The 18,698-nt window shown below is 40.3% G+C and overlaps 1 protein-coding gene across 11 annotated transcripts in view; it reads right to left on the bottom strand.

Annotated features, from left to right (window-relative positions):
- Positions 1 to 3,171: 3,171 nt before the first annotated feature.
- aifm1 (apoptosis inducing factor mitochondrion associated 1) overlaps positions 3,172 to 18,698 on the bottom strand; it is a 70,028-nt gene continuing 54,501 nt past the window's right edge. For all 11 annotated transcript variants that reach the window (XM_085995833.1, XM_085995849.1, XM_085995841.1 and 8 more), the window contains 8 exons: positions 17,105 to 17,213; positions 15,415 to 15,522; positions 10,845 to 10,933; positions 10,585 to 10,725; positions 8,979 to 9,121; positions 8,722 to 8,846; positions 7,717 to 7,913; positions 3,172 to 3,461 (listed from right to left, as the gene is read on the bottom strand). In XM_085995833.1, coding sequence (XP_085851959.1) covers positions 3,390 to 3,461; positions 7,717 to 7,913; positions 8,722 to 8,846; positions 8,979 to 9,121; positions 10,585 to 10,725; positions 10,845 to 10,933; positions 15,415 to 15,522; positions 17,105 to 17,213 — 984 coding nt within the window. In that variant the 3' untranslated portion in view covers positions 3,172 to 3,389. The remainder of the gene's footprint in view (positions 3,462 to 7,716; positions 7,914 to 8,721; positions 8,847 to 8,978; positions 9,122 to 10,584; positions 10,726 to 10,844; positions 10,934 to 15,414; positions 15,523 to 17,104; positions 17,214 to 18,698) is intronic.

The following is an 18,698-nucleotide window of genomic DNA, read 5'->3' as shown; positions in this document are numbered from 1 at the left end:
TCTTTTTACTTCTCTCCTAATCCCTTCATATTCTCTCTTATCATGCACTCCTCTGCTGTCTATGTACTTAATGTATGCCTCTTTCCTTACCCTCAATTGTTTCCTTATGTCTTTATTCATCCATGGAGTCTCATTAGTGTGTAGTTTGTTCTTTGCTTTTAACAGAATATATTTTTCCAGCACTGTTGAACGCCGTTTTAAATGTTTCCCATTGTCATTCTACATCATTGTTTGCCAATATTGTTGCCCACTTTATCTTCCCAAGTTCTATTCTCAGCCCCTCAAAATCTGCTTTTCTCCAATCTATTAACTTGGTTGCTATTATGTCCTACTCTATTGTCATCTTAGAGTATTATATTACGGTCACTATTGCCTATATGTTCCCCTACTTTTACTTCTCTTATCTGCTCCGGCTCATTCCCCATAACTAGATGCAATAGCAAATCCTCCCTTGTTGGGCTTTTTACATATTGGGTTAGAAAGGATTCCTGTACACATTGTAGGAACTCCATTCCCTTACCCCCATTTCCTACCTCTTCTGTTCAATTAATATGGGGGTAGTTGAAATCCCCATGATTATTGTTTTTTACTAATTTCTCTGTCTTGTTCTTCCTCCACCTCCCTTCCACCATTAGATGGTCTGTAGACTACGCCTATTAGTGTGATTGATCCTTTATCTCTATTCATATGGATTCTATTTTTGTCTTGCAGATATCTACTTCCCCTTTTTCTACTGCCATTGTGATCCCTAATAAGTGCAGCTACTCCACCTCCCCTTTTCCCCCCTCTATCTTTTCTATGTTATACCCTGCAATGTTTAATTCCCAGTCCTGATTTTTCTGTAACCATGTCTCAGTAATCCCTACTATTTCTGGTTCCTTCCAACGCATGATTGCCTCCAGCTCCCGTTTTATTTCGGACACTATGCATTGCTGTACAGTTTATACTTATACTTGCTGGAGTTTAGAAGAATGAGAGGGGATCTCATTGAAACTTATAAAATTCTGACAGGACTGGACAGACTAGATGCAGGATGGATGTTCCCGATGGTCAGGGAGTCCAGAACCAGGGGTCACAGTCTAAAGATAAGGGGTAAGCCATTTAGGACAGAAATGAGGAGGAATTTCTTCACCCAGAGAGTGGTGAACCTGTGGAATTCTCTACCACAGAAGGCAGTAGAGGCCAATTCATTAAATATATTCAAGAAGGAGTTGGATATATCTTTTAAGGCTAAAGGGATCAAGGGGTATGGGAAGAAAGCAGGGACAGGGTACTGAATTTGGATGATCAGCCATGATCGCATTGAATGGCGGAGCAGGCTCGAGGGGCCAAATGGTCTACTCCTGCTCCTATCTTCTATGTTAACTCATTTTTAATAGGATTTCCTCACTATGTTTAACCATCTTTTTAGACTCCTGTTCTATAACTATTTGCTCCCTTGCCATCAATGTCCTCCCTTATTCTTTCCTCAGCTCACTTTTCCTGTTCTGTTTATATTTAGGTTGCTTACGTTTCTTGTAGATTCCTCCCCCCCCTTACTAGTTTAAAGCCTTTGCCACCTCGCTATTTACCCTTTCCGCTAGGACACAGGACCCATCCCGGTTCAGGTGGAGCCTGTCCCATCGGTACAGCACCTTCCTGTCCCAGACCTGGTGCCACTGTCCCATGAAAAGGAACCCCTCTTTCCCACACCAGCCCTTTAGCTACGTGTTAATTCTCCTGATCTGTCTGCTTCTATGCCAATTTGCACATGGCTCGGGCAATAACCCAGAGATTATTACCCTAGAGGTTCTGCTTTTTAATTTAGAGCCGATCTCCTGAAACTCTTTCAAAAGGAGCTCCTCCCTGTTCCTACCTATGTCGTTTGTTCCAACATGGATCATGACAACCGGATTTACCCCCTCCCTTTCCAAGTTCCTCTCCCATGAGATATCCCTTACTCTGGCAACACACCCTTCGGGATTCTCGTGCATGGCTGCAGAGGACGCTATCTGTCCCCTTAATTATAGAGTCCTCTATCACTACCAGATTTCTATTCTGCTCTTCCCCACCCCCCCTTGGACAGCCTTCAGAGCCACAGTGCCTTGGTCTGCATTGTGGCTGTCCTCCCTGCAGTCTTTCTCCTTGCCCTCACAGGTAGTGAGTACATCGTACCTGTTGGACAGGACCGGTGTCTGCGGGACCTCCTTCTCAACCTCTTGGAAATCCCCGCTACACGGCTCCCTAACAGTCACACCCTCCCCCTTCCTGAGCCTGTCCTTTCCGCTGGGGTGTGGCTGTATTCTGGATAAAACTGTCCAGAAATTCCTCCCCCTCCCTTATGTGTCAGAGTGTCTCCAACTCACTTGAGTGTGCTATCATCATAGTAAATGATTTATCACACAGCTGAAGTTTTCATGAAGTCCTATTTTAAAATGGGAAGGAAAATACCGAGCAATGGCCCCTTTAATTTTTTTTGGATGCGCAGCCCATTCAAAATACTGCACATGCGCATTTTTTCCCCCATTTAAAAGCCGGTGAGCTGGCTGCGTGGGAGCTCCAGAGCGCTGTGCGGCTGCACAGCTTAAAGCAAACATTGATATGCTGCATACTTTGATAAATGTGCTCACGCATGATTGGACGGCGCTCAAAATGAACAACGCTGCCCTGGAATAATGGAGATGCTCCCTGTTAGTAATGTCCCTGAAGAAGCTCAATGGAATGAGGCTCAAAGTGGCAGGTCAGAGCAGCAAATCGTTTATTTTTTGGAAAAGATACTTCTTTCCACGTAGAGTTCACAAGAGTAATGTGAACAGAAAGTACTTCCCTTGGCCATGTCCTGTTACTTTCTGCCTACTTTTAGGGCTCTTCATAAATCACAGGACAAGCAGGTGGCTTGCTCTCAGACATTGGTCACCGCTGCTATGAAGCCACTCACTCTTTGATACGTCAAAAGCCGCAAGATGACTTGTGTCCAACTATCCCTTCCTGTTGAATACTTTTGCCTTTGCTTCGCAACTACCTTGGATTACCAACCTGAAACTGGTGTTGAACTTAAATCTTTAAATCTAAATTGGTTTGTTACACCCTCCTTGCTATAACAGTACAAGATCTGAAAACATAATCTACCAAGAACATATCCCGCATTTTATAAATTAATTTAAAAGGAGTAAATGAAGACATTTTCAAATGCCATTTTTACATTTATTTTAATATTTAGTTCAGAAAATCCTGATCATTGTGTGCACATGGTACAAATATTTTAACTTGGTCAAATTTTAGATAATGGGAAGATTCACAAAATATTACTTTCATTCTGAGAATTCAAGCTCTTGATTTCCAGCACAAAAGAATGTTTACAATTTAAAAAAATTCTAGACTCTTATATACACAGTTAAACTCTGGGCATTCTAATCTTCATGAATGTTGAACAACTTTGCAATTTCATTGAGATCATCATGTTCTTCACCATCCTTTATGACCTATGAGAAAATAAAAACAAATATGTTTTAAAACAATGCAAGTATAAAAAGGGATCCATTGGAAATTTCTACTGCATTTTCAGTCTCTTCCTTTAGGGTTTCCCCTCTGCACTGTATGCTGCTCCCAGCAAGAGTGTACACTTTGATAACCTGTACTAACTTCCAACTCCTGATGTTACAGACAAGCCATTGGTGGTCCAGACAGGGTAACAAGGCTGTGCAGTCTCAGGATGTTTTGCCTGCAAGACTTGGATCTAGGAGCCTCTCCAATAGGCTGGGAAAACTTGTATGTTTGGACAGGTGAACTGCTCCTAAAGCTTCTGCTAATACGGTTCTAAACTGGCTGCTAGAAGATGTTGTGATAAGCGTCATAGGAGGACTTGTGTGGAGAATTGTGAGCGTGAAGCAGCTTCTTACTACTGTGGCACAACAAACTAATTCATTGACTTGGGCAATTCCATTATCTAGGAGCAGAAAAAAATATTTTCTGAAGGAAAAATAAATCTATGTAAAAAATTATATAATTTTATTTCCCCATGTTTCACAGATAGTTTCTCTGTCTACTGCTTGTGACGTGAAGCAATTCTAAGCTTTGTCTTATGCACTGTAACATAAACAAACTCTATTACAATATTAAGTTACATTTGTCAGGAATAGTTTTATTACTGTATTAACCCTATATTACTAAAATTATATTTTAATATGCTGTAAGAGACTTTACTCTGGCTTCCTCTCTCCTTTATTTAATATTTTTGCCATCTCTCTATCATTAACTATGGTATTATCCTGGCTATCCCTTAATGGCCCTATTCCCATCCCAACCTTCCTTTTTTATTGTTTTATGTTCCTTGATAATTTAATTTCATAGTTCCTCTTTGCCTTCCGAATTGTTTTTTTGACTTCTCTCCTGATGATCTCATATTCTCCCTTATCATGCTCTCCCCTGCTGTCTATGTACTTAATGTATGTCTCTTTCCTTACCCTCAATTATTCCTTTATGGCTTTATTCATCGATGGAGTCTCATTAGTGTTTAGTTTGTTCTTTCCTTTTATATTGTTCCTGCACTCTGTTGAACACTGTTTTAAATGTTTCCCATTGCTGTTCTACATTGTGGTTTGCCAATATTGTTGCCCATTTTATTTTCCCAAGTTCTCTTCTCAGCCCCTCAAAACCAGCTTTTCTCCAATCTATTACCCTGGTTTTCATCATACTTATGTCCTTCTCAATTATCATCTTAAAGCATGTTATATTATGGTCACTATTGCCTACATGTTCCCCTACTTTTATTTCTCTTATCTGCTCTGGTTCATTCCCCATTACTAGATCCAATAGCGAATCCTGCCTTGTTGGGCTTTTTACATATTGGGTTAGAAAGGAGTCCTGTACAAATTGTAGGAACTCCATTCCCTTCCTCTTCTGTTCAATTATAGTTGAAATCCCCCATAATTATTATTCTGTTTTTTTACTCATTTCCCTAATTTGTCTGCATATTTCTTCCTCTACCTCCCTTCCACTGTTAGGTGGTCTGTAGGCTACACATATTAGTGTGATTGATCCTTTATTATCTGTTATCTCTATCCATATGGATTCTATTTTTGTCTTGCCGATAGCTGCGTCACTTTCTTCTACTGCCATTACGTTATCCCTAATAAGTACAGCTACTCCATCTCCCCTTTTTCCCTATCTTTTCTAAATATGTTATACCCTGCTATGTTTAATTTCCAGTCCTGATTTTTCTGTAGCTATGTCTCAGTAATCCCTACTATGTCTGGTCCCTTGCAACGCATGATTGCCTCCAGCTCCTGTGTTTTATTACGGACACTGTGTGCATTGCTGTACAGACAGTTTATAACTCATTTTTAATAGGATTTCCTCTCTATGTTTAACCATCTTTTTAGACTCCTGTTCTATAACTCTATTTATTCCCCTGCCATCAATGTCCGCCCTTACTTTATTCTTTCCTTTGCTCTCTTTTCCTGTTTTGTTTATAATTAGGCTGCTTACGTTTCTTGTAGATCCCTCCCCCCATCTTACTAGTTGAAAGCCTTTGCCACCTCCCTATTTACCCCTTCCGCTAGGACATGGGTCCCATCCGGTTCAAGTGGAGTCCGTCCCATTGGTACCGCTCCTTCTTGTCCCAGAACTGGTGCAGTGTCCCATGAAAAGGAACCGCTCTTTCCCACACCAGCCCTTTAGCCATGTGTTAATTCACCTGATCTGTCTGCTTCTCTACCAATTTGCATGTGGCTCGGGCAATAATCCAGAGATTACCACCCTCGAGGTCCTGCTTTTTAATTTAGAGCCTAACTCCAGATACTCTTTCAACAGGACCTCCTCCCTGTTCCTACCGGTGTAATTTGTTCCAACATGGACCAGATGGCAGAAATATTAAATAATTATTTTGCTTCAGTATTTACCAGGGAGATAGAACAGGTGGACATAACATTGGATGCTGAGCTTAGTAATGAGGTAAGTGCATTTAAAATAAAGAGGGGGGATATATTAAATAAACTAATCAAGATCAAAGAGGATAAAACCCCTGGTCTGGATGGATTGCATCCACACATTTTAAAAGAATCTAGGGAAGAGATAGCAGAGGCATTACTACACATATTTATTAATTCGTTAGAAAAAAGGTGTAATGCCAGAGAACTGGTGGATAGCTAACGTAATACCTATATTTAAGACGGGGATTGAACATGTTCAGGTAATTATAGATCAGTCAGATTAACATTGGTGGTAGAAAAAATAATGGAATCCCTACTAAAGGAGAAAATAGCAGAACACCTAGAAACCAAAAACATAGTAATGAATAGTCAGCATGGATTTCAAAAGGGAAAGTCTTGCTTGACCAACCTCATTGAATTTTTTGAAGAGGTAACAGAGAAAGTAGACAATGGTAATGCAGTAGATGAAATTTACCTAGATTTTGAAAAGGCCTTCGATAAGGTACCCCATAATAGACTGATGAACAAGGTTAGAGAATGCGGAGTCAGGGGACAAGTAACAGAATGGATAGCGAGTTGGCTTCAAGACAGAAAGCAGAGAGTAGGGGTAAAAGGCAGCTATTCACAGTGGCAGAAGGTGGGTCGTGGTGTTCCACAAGGATCAGTGCTGGGATCACTGTTGTTCACAAATTATATTAACGATTTAGACTTTGGAAACAAAAACACAATTTCTAAATTTGCGGATGACACCAAATTGGGGGGGATAGTCAATACTGAGGAGGACTGCAACAAATTACAGGAAGACATTAATAAACTTGCAGAACGGGCACATAATTGGCAAATGAAATTCAACACAGACTCTAAAGGTGGCGATAAGGAGGTGGATGAGAAACCATTGCTAGAGATACTCGGGCTATGACCTGATAGGTAAGAGTAGAACTGTGAGGGCAGTCCAGTGGAGCTGGACAATGGGGGAGAGGTGTTGGAGGAAAATTATGTGGTTGACTGCAACGGTTGAGGGATATTGCACCACGGTCACAGTCAATGCTGTTCTTAACTTTGATTATTGCCATTTCGGTGCTATGGGAAGGGCAGAAGCTGGATTAGAGGGATTCAAATCTTTCATTCTCACCAATGAAAGTCCTGCCTGGACTTTTGTATCGTGAACCTGAGCAATAAAAAGAACCCTGGTATGAATTTACAATTTGATTGTATTCAATTTACAAAAAATATAAATAATTAACTTGAATAAGCATGCTGATGACATTACTGCAGATCATTAATGTGCAATTCCAATACCACACAAGTGTTACAAACTTGGTTGACGTCTACATTTCACAAGTCAACTGATTAAAGAATTTAAACAGAATTGCAACTGAATAGGCTGGGTCTCTTTTCTCTAGAAAAGAGAAGGCTGAGGGGTGACCTAATAGAGGTCTTTAAAATTATGAAGGGGCTTGATAGAGAGAGAGAGAGAGAGAGATGTTTCCACTTGTGGCGAGTCCAAAACTAGGGGCCATAAATATAAGATAGTCATTAATAAATCCAATATAGAATTCAGGAGGAATTTCTTTACCTAAAGATTGGTTAGAATATGGAGCTTGCTACCACAGGGAGTAGTTGAGATAAATAGCATAGATGTATTTAAGGGGAAACTAGATAAGTACATGAGAGAGAAAGGAAAAGGAGGATATGCTGATAGGGTTAGATGAAGTATGGTGGGAGGAGGCTCGTGTGGAGCAGACCAGTTTGGCCGAAGGGCCTGTTTCTGTGCTGTAAATTCTGTGCAATTAACTGCAACACTAACCTTTCTGGCAATTGGCATCCTGTTAAAAATATTCCACAACAGAATTCCAACGACCACTTTCTCTCTCAAGTAGAAGATGACACCCTTTCCATAGTCCTCTCCTTCCTGAGGTGGACGAGCTAAAGAAGCAGCACCAGCAGATACACTTACAGAAGTAGCTACTTCTTCAGTCTCACTTTCCGATCGGATTCCTGTACCTACATTCATGAACAGAACATACATCAATCATGATTAACCACACATGAACCGCCTAAACAGGAAAAATTGGTAAACAAGTAGCCAATGCTCCCCTCACACGTCCATTATGTTTCATCAAAAGGCGAAAGGTGCTACAGCTTCATGCGCTATCTGCATATGCAAGCCCTGTCCGACAACGGTCGGATAGTTATTAAGAACAAGAACCCTGTTGATTTGCAATCTTTCCATCCTGAGGTACCTACGCCACTAATAGCACCCCTACTGCCAACCTATCTAAGATCAGCTAACACAGCAAACACCAGGGATCATCATATACATCCACCGAGCCATCAGGTGGAGTTCTGCGACGGAGCTTTTGACCTGAGCATTGTAGTTTTATAAAATGTTAGGAATGATTTTCACTGTTGGCAGTGACGGAAAACCGTCAACAGTGGATGTTATACATCCGGTCTGATTTTCCTTTCCAAGGAAATTCAGCAGGGTGTATAATGGGCGGCCAATCTGCTACTGCCTGGTTTCCGCCACCGCCGATAGTCAAAATCAGGCCCAACATTTCTAATGTAATTTAGTTTAACAAGTAAAGCAGCAGATTTTTTTGAAGTGTTAAGTAGAAATTTACTACTGATTGTAAACTTTGTTTTAATACATTAGCTTGTTTGAGAAAAAAAATTACATAATCCAAAAGCAATATTATGAATACAACACAACAGGTATAAAAAGTAAACGATGCTAATAAAAGACAAACTCTTACTACATACCAACACTGTCATCCATTTGTTTCTAGTAAGCAAATATTCTGTAACTTACCAGACTCTTGGGTCACAGCTTTGGGGGTGTCTTTAGCAGTTCCCTTGGCAAACACTCCCACAGTAGGTAAACTACTGTCTACGATACCAATAGCTTCATATCCTACATCTGGGCCCAAGTCACTCCTGAAAAAGGAGTTAGTTAAACAAGGAAAATATTTAACATAGTGTGAAGAATTGGTCAGTTGCCAACATTTACATTTGTCGTTCATGTTCAAATATACATCTACTGAAAGAGGACACTGAGTCAACTCATACCAAAACATGGACTGATGCCAATAAGGCTTTGCAGCTCCAGTCATGTTCTCACCAGCCAGCCTGCCACTCACTACAGCATGGTCATGGTGCTCCACACGCCTCCTGCCCAACTTAAGATCATAGAAACAAGCAGCATCTCCAGCCTGTAGGGCATAAAGGGAACACAAAGTGAACACTTACATGTTTTGTGAAGTTGAAGGCCGTGTGCATTTTGTTTCTGAAAAATGTGGCCATATACAGGAAACTTTCGATTTACCGGCACCTAAATAACTGGAAATCTCGGTTAACCGGCAAAATTCAGGAGTAGGTTCAGGTAAGTTTTACTTCATATTACTTGCCTTCCTCGATCTGTTGCTGTGCAATCGGGTGTGGCTGCAGCTGTTGCTAAGCTACAGAGACGCTTGGAACTTGTGGCCATTGTTGTGCACCTGTTGCTAAGCAACAGGGTTTGTTGCTTTATATGGAGCTCTCAGCTCTCCGTATCTTTTACTATAGCTCTCGGTTATCCGGAATTTTTGATGAACCGGCACCATGTCGGTGCCGGATAAAAAAAAGTTTCCTGTATTTGTAGCATATTTTATAACTAGAAAAATTGGCTATGAAATGGTTGGCATTCATGCTCAGTTTCATAACTCTACTGTAAATACCATAAATTAACTAGGAAAAAAGTTTCCCGAGGAAAAGAATATAGATACAGAAAATACGAAATTATACTACTGCAGATCATGGCCCAGAAACTTGGGTCTCCACGGGTGAGTACGCACGGGGTACTCACCCGTAGGCCCAATGGAAGTGCAGGTTTCCTGCATGCGTGGGAAACCGGCACTTCCGTTCACCTGAACGAAGGGGTTCAGAGTTCGAACATGTGCGCGGGAGAGGCTGTGCGTGCGCATCAAACTTAGGTTTTTTTTTCCCCCGGGAGGTTAAGTCTACAGAAGTTACACATATAAAAAGCAGGCGTAAGGCCTGCTTTTTACAAGGTAAGTGGTGAATTAATTAAAATTAAAACATTTTTTCCACAGGTTTATTATTTTTAAATACTTTAAAGCAAGTTAAGTTTATTTTTAGCCCCGTTAGAAAATAAAATTATTTTTTTCAAAAATTTAAATTATTGTTTAAAATAGTTATTTCATGTAATTTATAGTTCATTTAAAAAATGTGATTAAAAAAAAAATTTATTTGAAGACTTAGTGATGTTTTGGGGCCCGTAGTATATTTCTAAGTTTTGACAGCTCTCCCTGTCAAACTTATGAATGGGCATTCCCTGCTCTGATTGGCTCTCCATGGCCCATGTGATCCCAGGGGACACATCGAACTAACTGCGCCCCTGGGATACGCAAGCACTGCGCGCCGTCAGCTGGAGCAGGCCCAGGATCGGAATTCCACGGGGGCCCACAGCTCAATGGTTGGCGCGCTAGGTAAGTGCAGGTCGGGGGCTTACACCCGCGGGAAGCCCCCACCCGAATTTCTGGGCCCATGTCTTTGTATTTAGAAGCTTCTACTCTAACAATATGTACACCAATAATGATGTATTTTAAAAAAATCATATTGGCTATTAAAATCAGTTTCCAAAAAGGTATTTTCAGGCAATGACCCATATACTCACCACCCAAATATTTGAACGTGCTTGCAGTTCTGCATTTACTCTGAATCCACCCAAATCTGAGTCCACCTCCATTCTTGCTGACTTTGCTAATTCCACACTAGGCTCGAGACCCACTGCTGCAACCACATGATCAGTCTTTATCTGCAACCAGGAAAACAGAACTCAGGCTGGCTTAACTGGAAATTTGGTTAACAAGGCTAAAATACTTGTTTAAACATTGCACACTCACAGATTCCCAAATTTATATTAAGAACACTCACTGTTTGACCATCCTTGAGCTTCAGAATAACTTTCTGATCTTGATACTTTGCAGATTTCACAACTGTATTGGGCATGACATTAACACCCTCTAAAAGAGGAAAAAAATATGCATTTTATGATGAATCAACTGTAGTTTTCCTGATCTATAGTACTTAATAAAAGGCTTTTTACAGTGTGAACCAGAGCTGGACCACTGAGCCAGACTAGAAAGTTCCCATCTCCATGTAGAGTTTGCGGATCTCAGCCAGACAAGAGACGGGGACACTACAACTGGCCTCAGGCTCTGCTACTAGGATAGGAGAAAAGAAAAAAAGAAAGCATCAACCAGGGCTCCTGCTCCTGATCATTATCCCATTACCCCACTGGAATGTGCGAGAGAGAAAGAGGTAACGAATGAGATTGGGCAAAAGTAAAGACACATCAGGCAGAAGTTACTGCCTTTAGGAGACGAGGGGAGAAAAGATGGCATCAATTTAGTTTGGAGATTACAGACATTCAACCAAAACAAATTAAATTAGGCCCTCCGTGGTCCAGCAAATTTATGCAGTGAGTAGTTGTATCACATAGGCCAAGAAAATGTCCAGGTTCGATCCCTAGACTATGCATTAAAGACACTAAAATGGGCCTCAGTGTTCCAGATTAGGGAAGGTGAAGAACTAAAAATTGGCCAACTCACCCACTCCTAATTGCTACCCAGCAACCCCTGCTGGAAAAGTATATTTATGTAGACATTAGGTGAGGTCACTTTTGGGCTGAGTTGTGCAGCTCCATCACAGCTGAACAGCCCCCCAACATCAAGAGTCAAAGCTTACACATCAATACCATCTGCCAGCACCGTGGCCAACTAGCCCCAGTGGAACTGCAAGATGCCAATAGGAGAGCAGAGAAAATAAGTTGAAAAAAAAATGGAAGGGGAGGTGGGATGAGGAAAAACTAGAATTAAAATAAAAGATTCAGTTTCAGAATATCAGAACCAAAAAGATAGTTGAGAAAATTCTTGCATTCTGCATGAACCTATCACACATTAGTTGTCACACTTTGTTACAGATAGATAACATCTTAAAGAAAAGCCAGTGATTGATATGGAGCATGAAATTCAGGAGAATAACCCAATTTGCAAACTTCATTTAACAAATAAACTTTCATTAACTGTAGACTAACAAGTAGGCCTTAAAGCACACAGCTCCAGTTTAGTAGCAGAATAAAACATTGGGCCTGAAATTATGGTGCTTCCGACAGCATACACTGCCTGAAGCCTTCAGAATGGCCCCGCAAGTTTCCCCATGCGCGAAAACCTGGAACTTGTGATGTCAAGTTTTGCTTGGACAGATCCTTCACATCCGCTACAAAATCACTTCGCTGGCGCAGATTTGGGCTATTTGCCCAGTGAATGCCCATGAAACCCTCAGGCGTAAGGCCTTTTACCAGCGTAAGGGTTAAAATAAATGTTAAAATTTTTTTTTTTAATGATTTAAACATACACATACATTTAAAATTAGTTTAGGTAAATTTTGGCCTGTTTTAAAATGTTTAAATTTATTTTTCAAAAAATTGATTTGAAATGCTTTAATTAAATGACCTTTCAATTAATTTTGAACATGGAAACATTTTTTTTTTTTTTTTTAAATTTAAGTTGTGTGAATTCTTATTTAGTTGGGGATTTCTAATATGCTTATGGGGATTCCGTACGTAAATGGAATCCCCATAAGCATCATAGGAATTGCCCTTTTTAATTGGTTGGACTGGCCCACGTGATCCCAGGGATGCTTGCGAACCACGTGCGCCCCCGGGATCCGTGGACCTTTGCACACACGTGCGCCTGGAGGCCCGGGACCTGAAGAGTCTGAAGCTCTGGAGACACCAGGTAACTTCGGATTTTCATTTCGGTTCGGCAGAGTATTCTTCTGGTACGCATCCGACCACAAATTCAGGGCCATTATCTGCATAATACTCCAGTCAGTATTAAACAGCGTTGTCAACTCAGAATCATAGAATAGTACAGCACAGATGGAAGCCATTCAGCCCATCAACTCTAACCTACCATGTGCATCATCACTGGATTAGTGAATTTGATAGTAAAATCTGTGGTATAAGCAAAGAACAGTCGAGATCCCACAGACTGGGAGATATATAAAGAACAGCAAAGGGATAAAAAGAAAGTGGTAAGAGCTGCAAAATGGGAATAAGAAAAGTGTGCAAGGGATAGCAAGGACAAGAGTAAAGGTTTTTACAAATATATCAAGAGACAGAGAAAGGGTATGAGTAATGGGCTACCTTAATGACAGACAGAGGCGAGATTGTAATTGGAAATCAGGAAATGGCAGACTTACTAAATAGCTACTTTGTGTCAGTCTTCACAGTAGAGGATGTGGATAAAGTACCAGAAATAAAAAGGAAAACTAAAAATAGATCAAATGAGATTAAAGATAAACAAATCTCTAGGACCCGATGGTTTCCACTCCAGGTTATTAAATGGTGAGGAAAATGTCGATGTGTTAATCGGGATTTTCTGAAACTCTCAATTCAGGAATTGTCCCCTTGCATTGGAAAATTGCCAATGTCACTCCATTATTTAACTAGGAAATTATAGCCACCGTCAATTGTGGGGAAGTTACTTGAATCTGTTATTAGGTTTGAGTGACTGAGCACTTGGACAAATATGAGCTGATCAGAGAGCCAGCATGGATTTGTAAAGGGTAAGACATGACCAACAAACCTAGTTGAATTTATTGAGGGGGCAACTAACGTGGTAGATAAGGGAGTGTCTATGGACGTCCAGAAGGCATTCGACAAAGTTCCACATAAGAGACTGTTAACAAAAATGAGAACGCATGGAATTGGAGGCAGCCTATTGGCTTGGATAGGAAATTGGTTACGAGGTAGGAGACAGAGAGTAGGGATAATGGACATGTAGTCCAATTGGCAGGATGTGACAAGAGGTGTCCCCCAGGGGTCTGTATTGGGGCCTCAGCTTCTCACTATATTAATAAATAGACTTGGATGAAGGAATAGAGAGCCATATATCTAAGTTTGCTGACAACACCAAGTTAGATGGCAGAGTAAATAGTGTAGATGGGAACAGAAAGTTGCAAGGGACATTGATAGATTAGTAAGTGGGCAAAACTGTGGCAGATGGAGTTCAATGTGGGAAAGTGTGAGGTCATCCACTTTGGAGCCAAGAAAGATAGATCAGAGCATTTTCTAACAGGCAGGAAGCGAGGAACTGTGGAGGAGCAGAAAGATTTAGGGGTCCAAGTGTACTTGCTAAATCACTAAAAGCTAGTGGACCGGTACAAAAAATTATTAAAAAGGCTAATGAAATGTTGGCCTTTATCTCAAGAGGGCTAGAATACAAAGAGGTGGAAGTTATGCTGCAGCTGTACAGAGCTCTTGTTAGACCCCATCTGTACAGAGCTCTGGGTAGATCCCATCTGGAATACTGCATTCAGTTCTGGGCACCGCACCTCAGGAAGGATATCTTGACCTTGGAAGGGATGCAGCACAGATTTACCAGAATGATACCAGAGCTAAAAAGGTTAAATTATGAGGACAGGTTGCATAGAGTAGGCTTGTATTCCATTAAGTACAGAAGATTAAGGGGTGATCTAATTGAGGCATTTAAGATGATAGGATAGAGAGAGAAACCATTTCCTCTGGTGGGAGAATCCAGAACAAGGGGGCATAACCTTAAAAATTAGAGCTAGGGCATTCAGGGGTGATGTCAGAAAGCACTTCTTCTCACAAAGGGTAATGAGATCTGGAACTAACTCCGCAAAAAACTAGGCCAATTGAAAATTTCAAAACCGTGGTTGACAGTTTCTTGTTAGGCAAGGGTATTAAGGTCTATGGAACCAAGGCGAATAGATGGAGTTAAAATATAGATTAGCCATGACCTAATTGAATGGCGGAACAGGCTCAAGGGGCTGAATGGCCTACTACTGTTCCCACTTAAAAAATTGCCAATAACATTAAATAAATTTGCATCACTCAAACTGAATTATGCAGTTAGTTTACTTCCAGCATTACTTAATGTCAATTTAAAAATATTGTTTTCTGCCTAACTCATACCAGAAAGCTAGTAATTATACAACTCCAAAAGACTCATGTTCAAATACGCGTTATTATACAATGCAAAATAGAACAAAATAAACCTGTGCTGAATGAAACACAATTCAATTTGAAACATCTATTAAAACAGCAGTTTTTCTCCAATTAAAATTTAAAAAATCTTTGAGGGGGAGGAGGAGACAGGAAGAAAGGGATAGGATTTGCCGGTCTATGATAAATTACTATGCATATTTATTCACATTCTTTAATTATTTTTTAAAATATCATTTTCTATTCATATTGATTCCTAAAACTTACACAAGACTTAAAACAATTCTGAATATACCTATATTGGGATTTACTTTTTAGAGACATAATATCCTGAGACCTTGCAAAAGTTTACTTTTAGTGTGTTTAAATAGAAAATTCCAGAGTTTAAGATCAAAGCAATGAATAATTCCCTCCGTCAACCAAAACCCTGCAGGGTCAGATTCAACAAAAATAGTAAACACGAATATTTACCTTTTCTTACTTTCTCAGTTGTCCAGTTGCTGAGGTATTCTGGGAGAATCTTACCCATGTTACCTTTCTCTGGATATATCTGGATCACCTCGAGGTCTGTATCCCGTGCTGTGGTTTAACATATTATGGTTAAAAAAAATGCTCTGGGAAGAACTGTAAAATATACAATAACTAAGTTTTCACTAGTTTGGCTTATGGACAAAGGTTTTTTCTGAATTAAAGTCTGATTAATATTTTTTTTTAAACTTCCCTTAGGAATTGCAAGATACTAATGTAAAGTAATAAACTCTAACAGTGCTAGGAAGCAACAGGCACAGGTGTGGAAGTGCTCGACAAATAAAGCAAGCCTTAATTTGACATAAAGCAAATCAGAAGAGACTATATAGTGGAAGGCAAAAGCTCCAGCTGAAGCTATTTGCATTTGCACCCACCCCTCCACCCCACCAATTTTCTCTCCTCCTCAAAAGGGTAAATGTCAAGCTGTGTGAATGAAGGAACCTCACAGCCGAGCCTGATCTTGTCCGTGACCAATATCCATATTCGCACTTCCACTAGGGGTTGCTGGATCACAACAGTTTGTGAGGGGTGGTTTTATATATATTTTTTTAAATGTTGTACTCATCAATATGAGAGACATTAATGCTGTGGAATAAAATACTATCCATTGCTTCCACCATGTCATCATTAAACATTCCCAGGTAAGGAGTAAAGGTTTTTCATTCCATCAAATGGTTGATTGTTATCATTGGGCAACTTTCCTAAAGCATTAATTATTATTTGCAAACCAGTTCACAAAAATCTGATTGTTAATTCTGAAGCATTTGAGCATCAATTATCTGCAAATCTCACTCAACCAATTTAGCAAAGTCGCTATATGTACTGCATGGAGTAATTAATGCTTTAAGTGCTGTTGACTAAGGCCAGAGTAGGCATTGCTATACTTTTCAGGCTTCTTCCTTTTTCTCCTGAACATCCTATGTCGTGTGGCCATTCTTTACTTGTGAGCCAAGATAGTGAATGTCGACAGGCTATTCATTCATTGAATGCACGGCACTTCATCCCACATACACACTTTTCAGCAGTGCTCCAAGCCTGGCCAATTTCCCTCCCCACTTCTTAACCCACTGGTATGGAGTTAAATCAAAGCAAACAGCTGTGGGCCCACAGACTGGGACTGACAGTTTTCTGGGTAAAGGCAAACAGACTATCAGGAGAGCTGCCATTACTATTGAGATCACAGCAGTAAAACAGAACAGGCAGCTTCACAGCAGGGAATGAAAGGACCCAAGAAGGGCAGTTATGTGATTAGCAGTTAACTCGTGTAAATTTTGAGGTCCTCAGTCTGAAAGTGGGAGCCTTATGATAATATGTACTAGCTGTTTAAATCCAAATCCATAATTAAATTAGCCAATGTATATTGTTTTAGTTTTTAATCCAAAGGGGGCCGACCTGTGAATTGGAATCTTTATAGCTGCCACACTCATTTCAAATGATGCAAATTCAAGAAAAGGTTCGAGCATATTATCAATATGCCCTGCTGTCCCCAAAAATGGAATAAAACCACCTCCACAAATACAATTAATCTATTATAGACCACAGATTGATAGTGTTCCTGAAAGACATGTTGACTATGAATGTGCAAAAAATCTAGCCCACTATCTCATATCAATAAACTAAAAAAAAAACATACCACGTCTTCCCAAAGCACAGGCCAATTCACTACCCAGGAATCCACCACCAATGATAACAATAGACTTCACATTTCTTGAAATCTTCTCCAATGATTTAAAATCTTCTATCTGTAAGAGGATTTGCAGTTAAGGTTAGAAAAAAATCGGTTTTCTTCTCCAAAGAAAATGTGTAACAATCATAAAAATCCTCAGTGACATTTAGTTATTAAAGAAATATCCCCCCCCCCCCCCACACTCTTTAGGTATATTTGTGTGCTGATAACGGCAAGGGTTGACAGGACGAGCATTATTTTTTGTACCCAGTGTCACTATTGAGCATGTTCCAGGACAGATATGGCATAAATCTGGTGCTAGTTAAAGCTCTCTCAACACTGCCAACAATGTGCATTAATTCCCACCTCAGACCAACTCGCCAATGCAAATTCCATTTCACACAATAGGCATCCTCATGGCCAGAGTTTCAATGCTAATTTAGTGCTGATTGTTGCCAAACTAGGAGACTATTGGGATCTGGGTTGGGACTGTTACTTCATGTATGCTGACCTCCACTATTGGCAAAGACTTGCATCAAATCAAAATGGGACTGATGCAAAAACAAGTCTCAAAAGTGAAAGTACAGCTTGCTGCAACATCTATCCCTCCCTGGACATGTTTGCAGTTTAAATATTTGTGCAAATTTTATGCATTGCTTCACACGTTAAAATACAAGCCCAAATTTTAAAAATCCAATTCATTTTTAGCCTTTAACAACTGGAAATAATTAACATAAGAAATAGGAGCAAGAATAGGCCACTTGGCCCCTCGAGCTTGCTCCGCCATTCAATAAGATCATGGCTGAGCTTGGGCTCAAAGCCACTTCCCTGCCTGCTCCCCTAACCTTCACTCCCTTATCTTGCAAAAATCTGTCTATCTCCACCTTAAATGTATTTAATGACCCAGCCTCCACGGCGCCCTGGGACAGAGAATCCCACAAATTCCTCCTCATCTCAGTTCTAAAAGGGCGACCCTTTATTCTGAAACTATGCCCCTGAGTTCTAGATTTCCCCACGAGGAGAAACATCCTTTCTGCATCTACCTTGTCGAGCCCCCTCAGTATCTTATATGTTTCAATAAGATCACCTCTCATTCTTCTAAATTCCAATATAGGTCCAACCTGCTCAACCTTTCCTCATAAGTCAACCCCTCATCTCAGGACTCAGCCGTGTGAATCGTCTCTGACCTGCCTCCAATGCAAGTATATCCTTCCTTAAATAAGGAGACCAAAACTGTACGCAATACTCAAGGTGTGGTCTCACCAATACCCTGTACAGTTGTAGCAGGACTTCCCTGCTATTATACTCCAACCCCCTTGCAATAAAGGCCAACATTCCATTTGCCTTTGATTACTTGCTGTACCTGCATGCTAACTTTTTGTGTTTCATGCACAAGGACCCCCAGGTCCCTCTGAACTGTAGCATTTTGTAATCTCTCTCCATTTAAATAATAATTTGCTTTTTTATTTTTCCTGCCAAAGTGGATAACCTCGCACTTTCCCACATTATACTCCATCTGCCAAATGTTGCCCTTGAACTGAATACTTCAAATTATTTTCTC

The sequence above is a fragment of the Somniosus microcephalus genome, chromosome 1, assembly GCF_052327205.1.
Source record: "Somniosus microcephalus isolate GS21.2 chromosome 1, FLI_Smic_1.0, whole genome shotgun sequence".
In the NCBI taxonomy this organism is placed as follows: Eukaryota; Metazoa; Chordata; class Chondrichthyes; order Squaliformes; family Somniosidae; genus Somniosus; species Somniosus microcephalus.
Note: the sequence above shows the minus strand (reverse complement) of the source record. Positions and strands in the feature narration are given on the sequence as shown.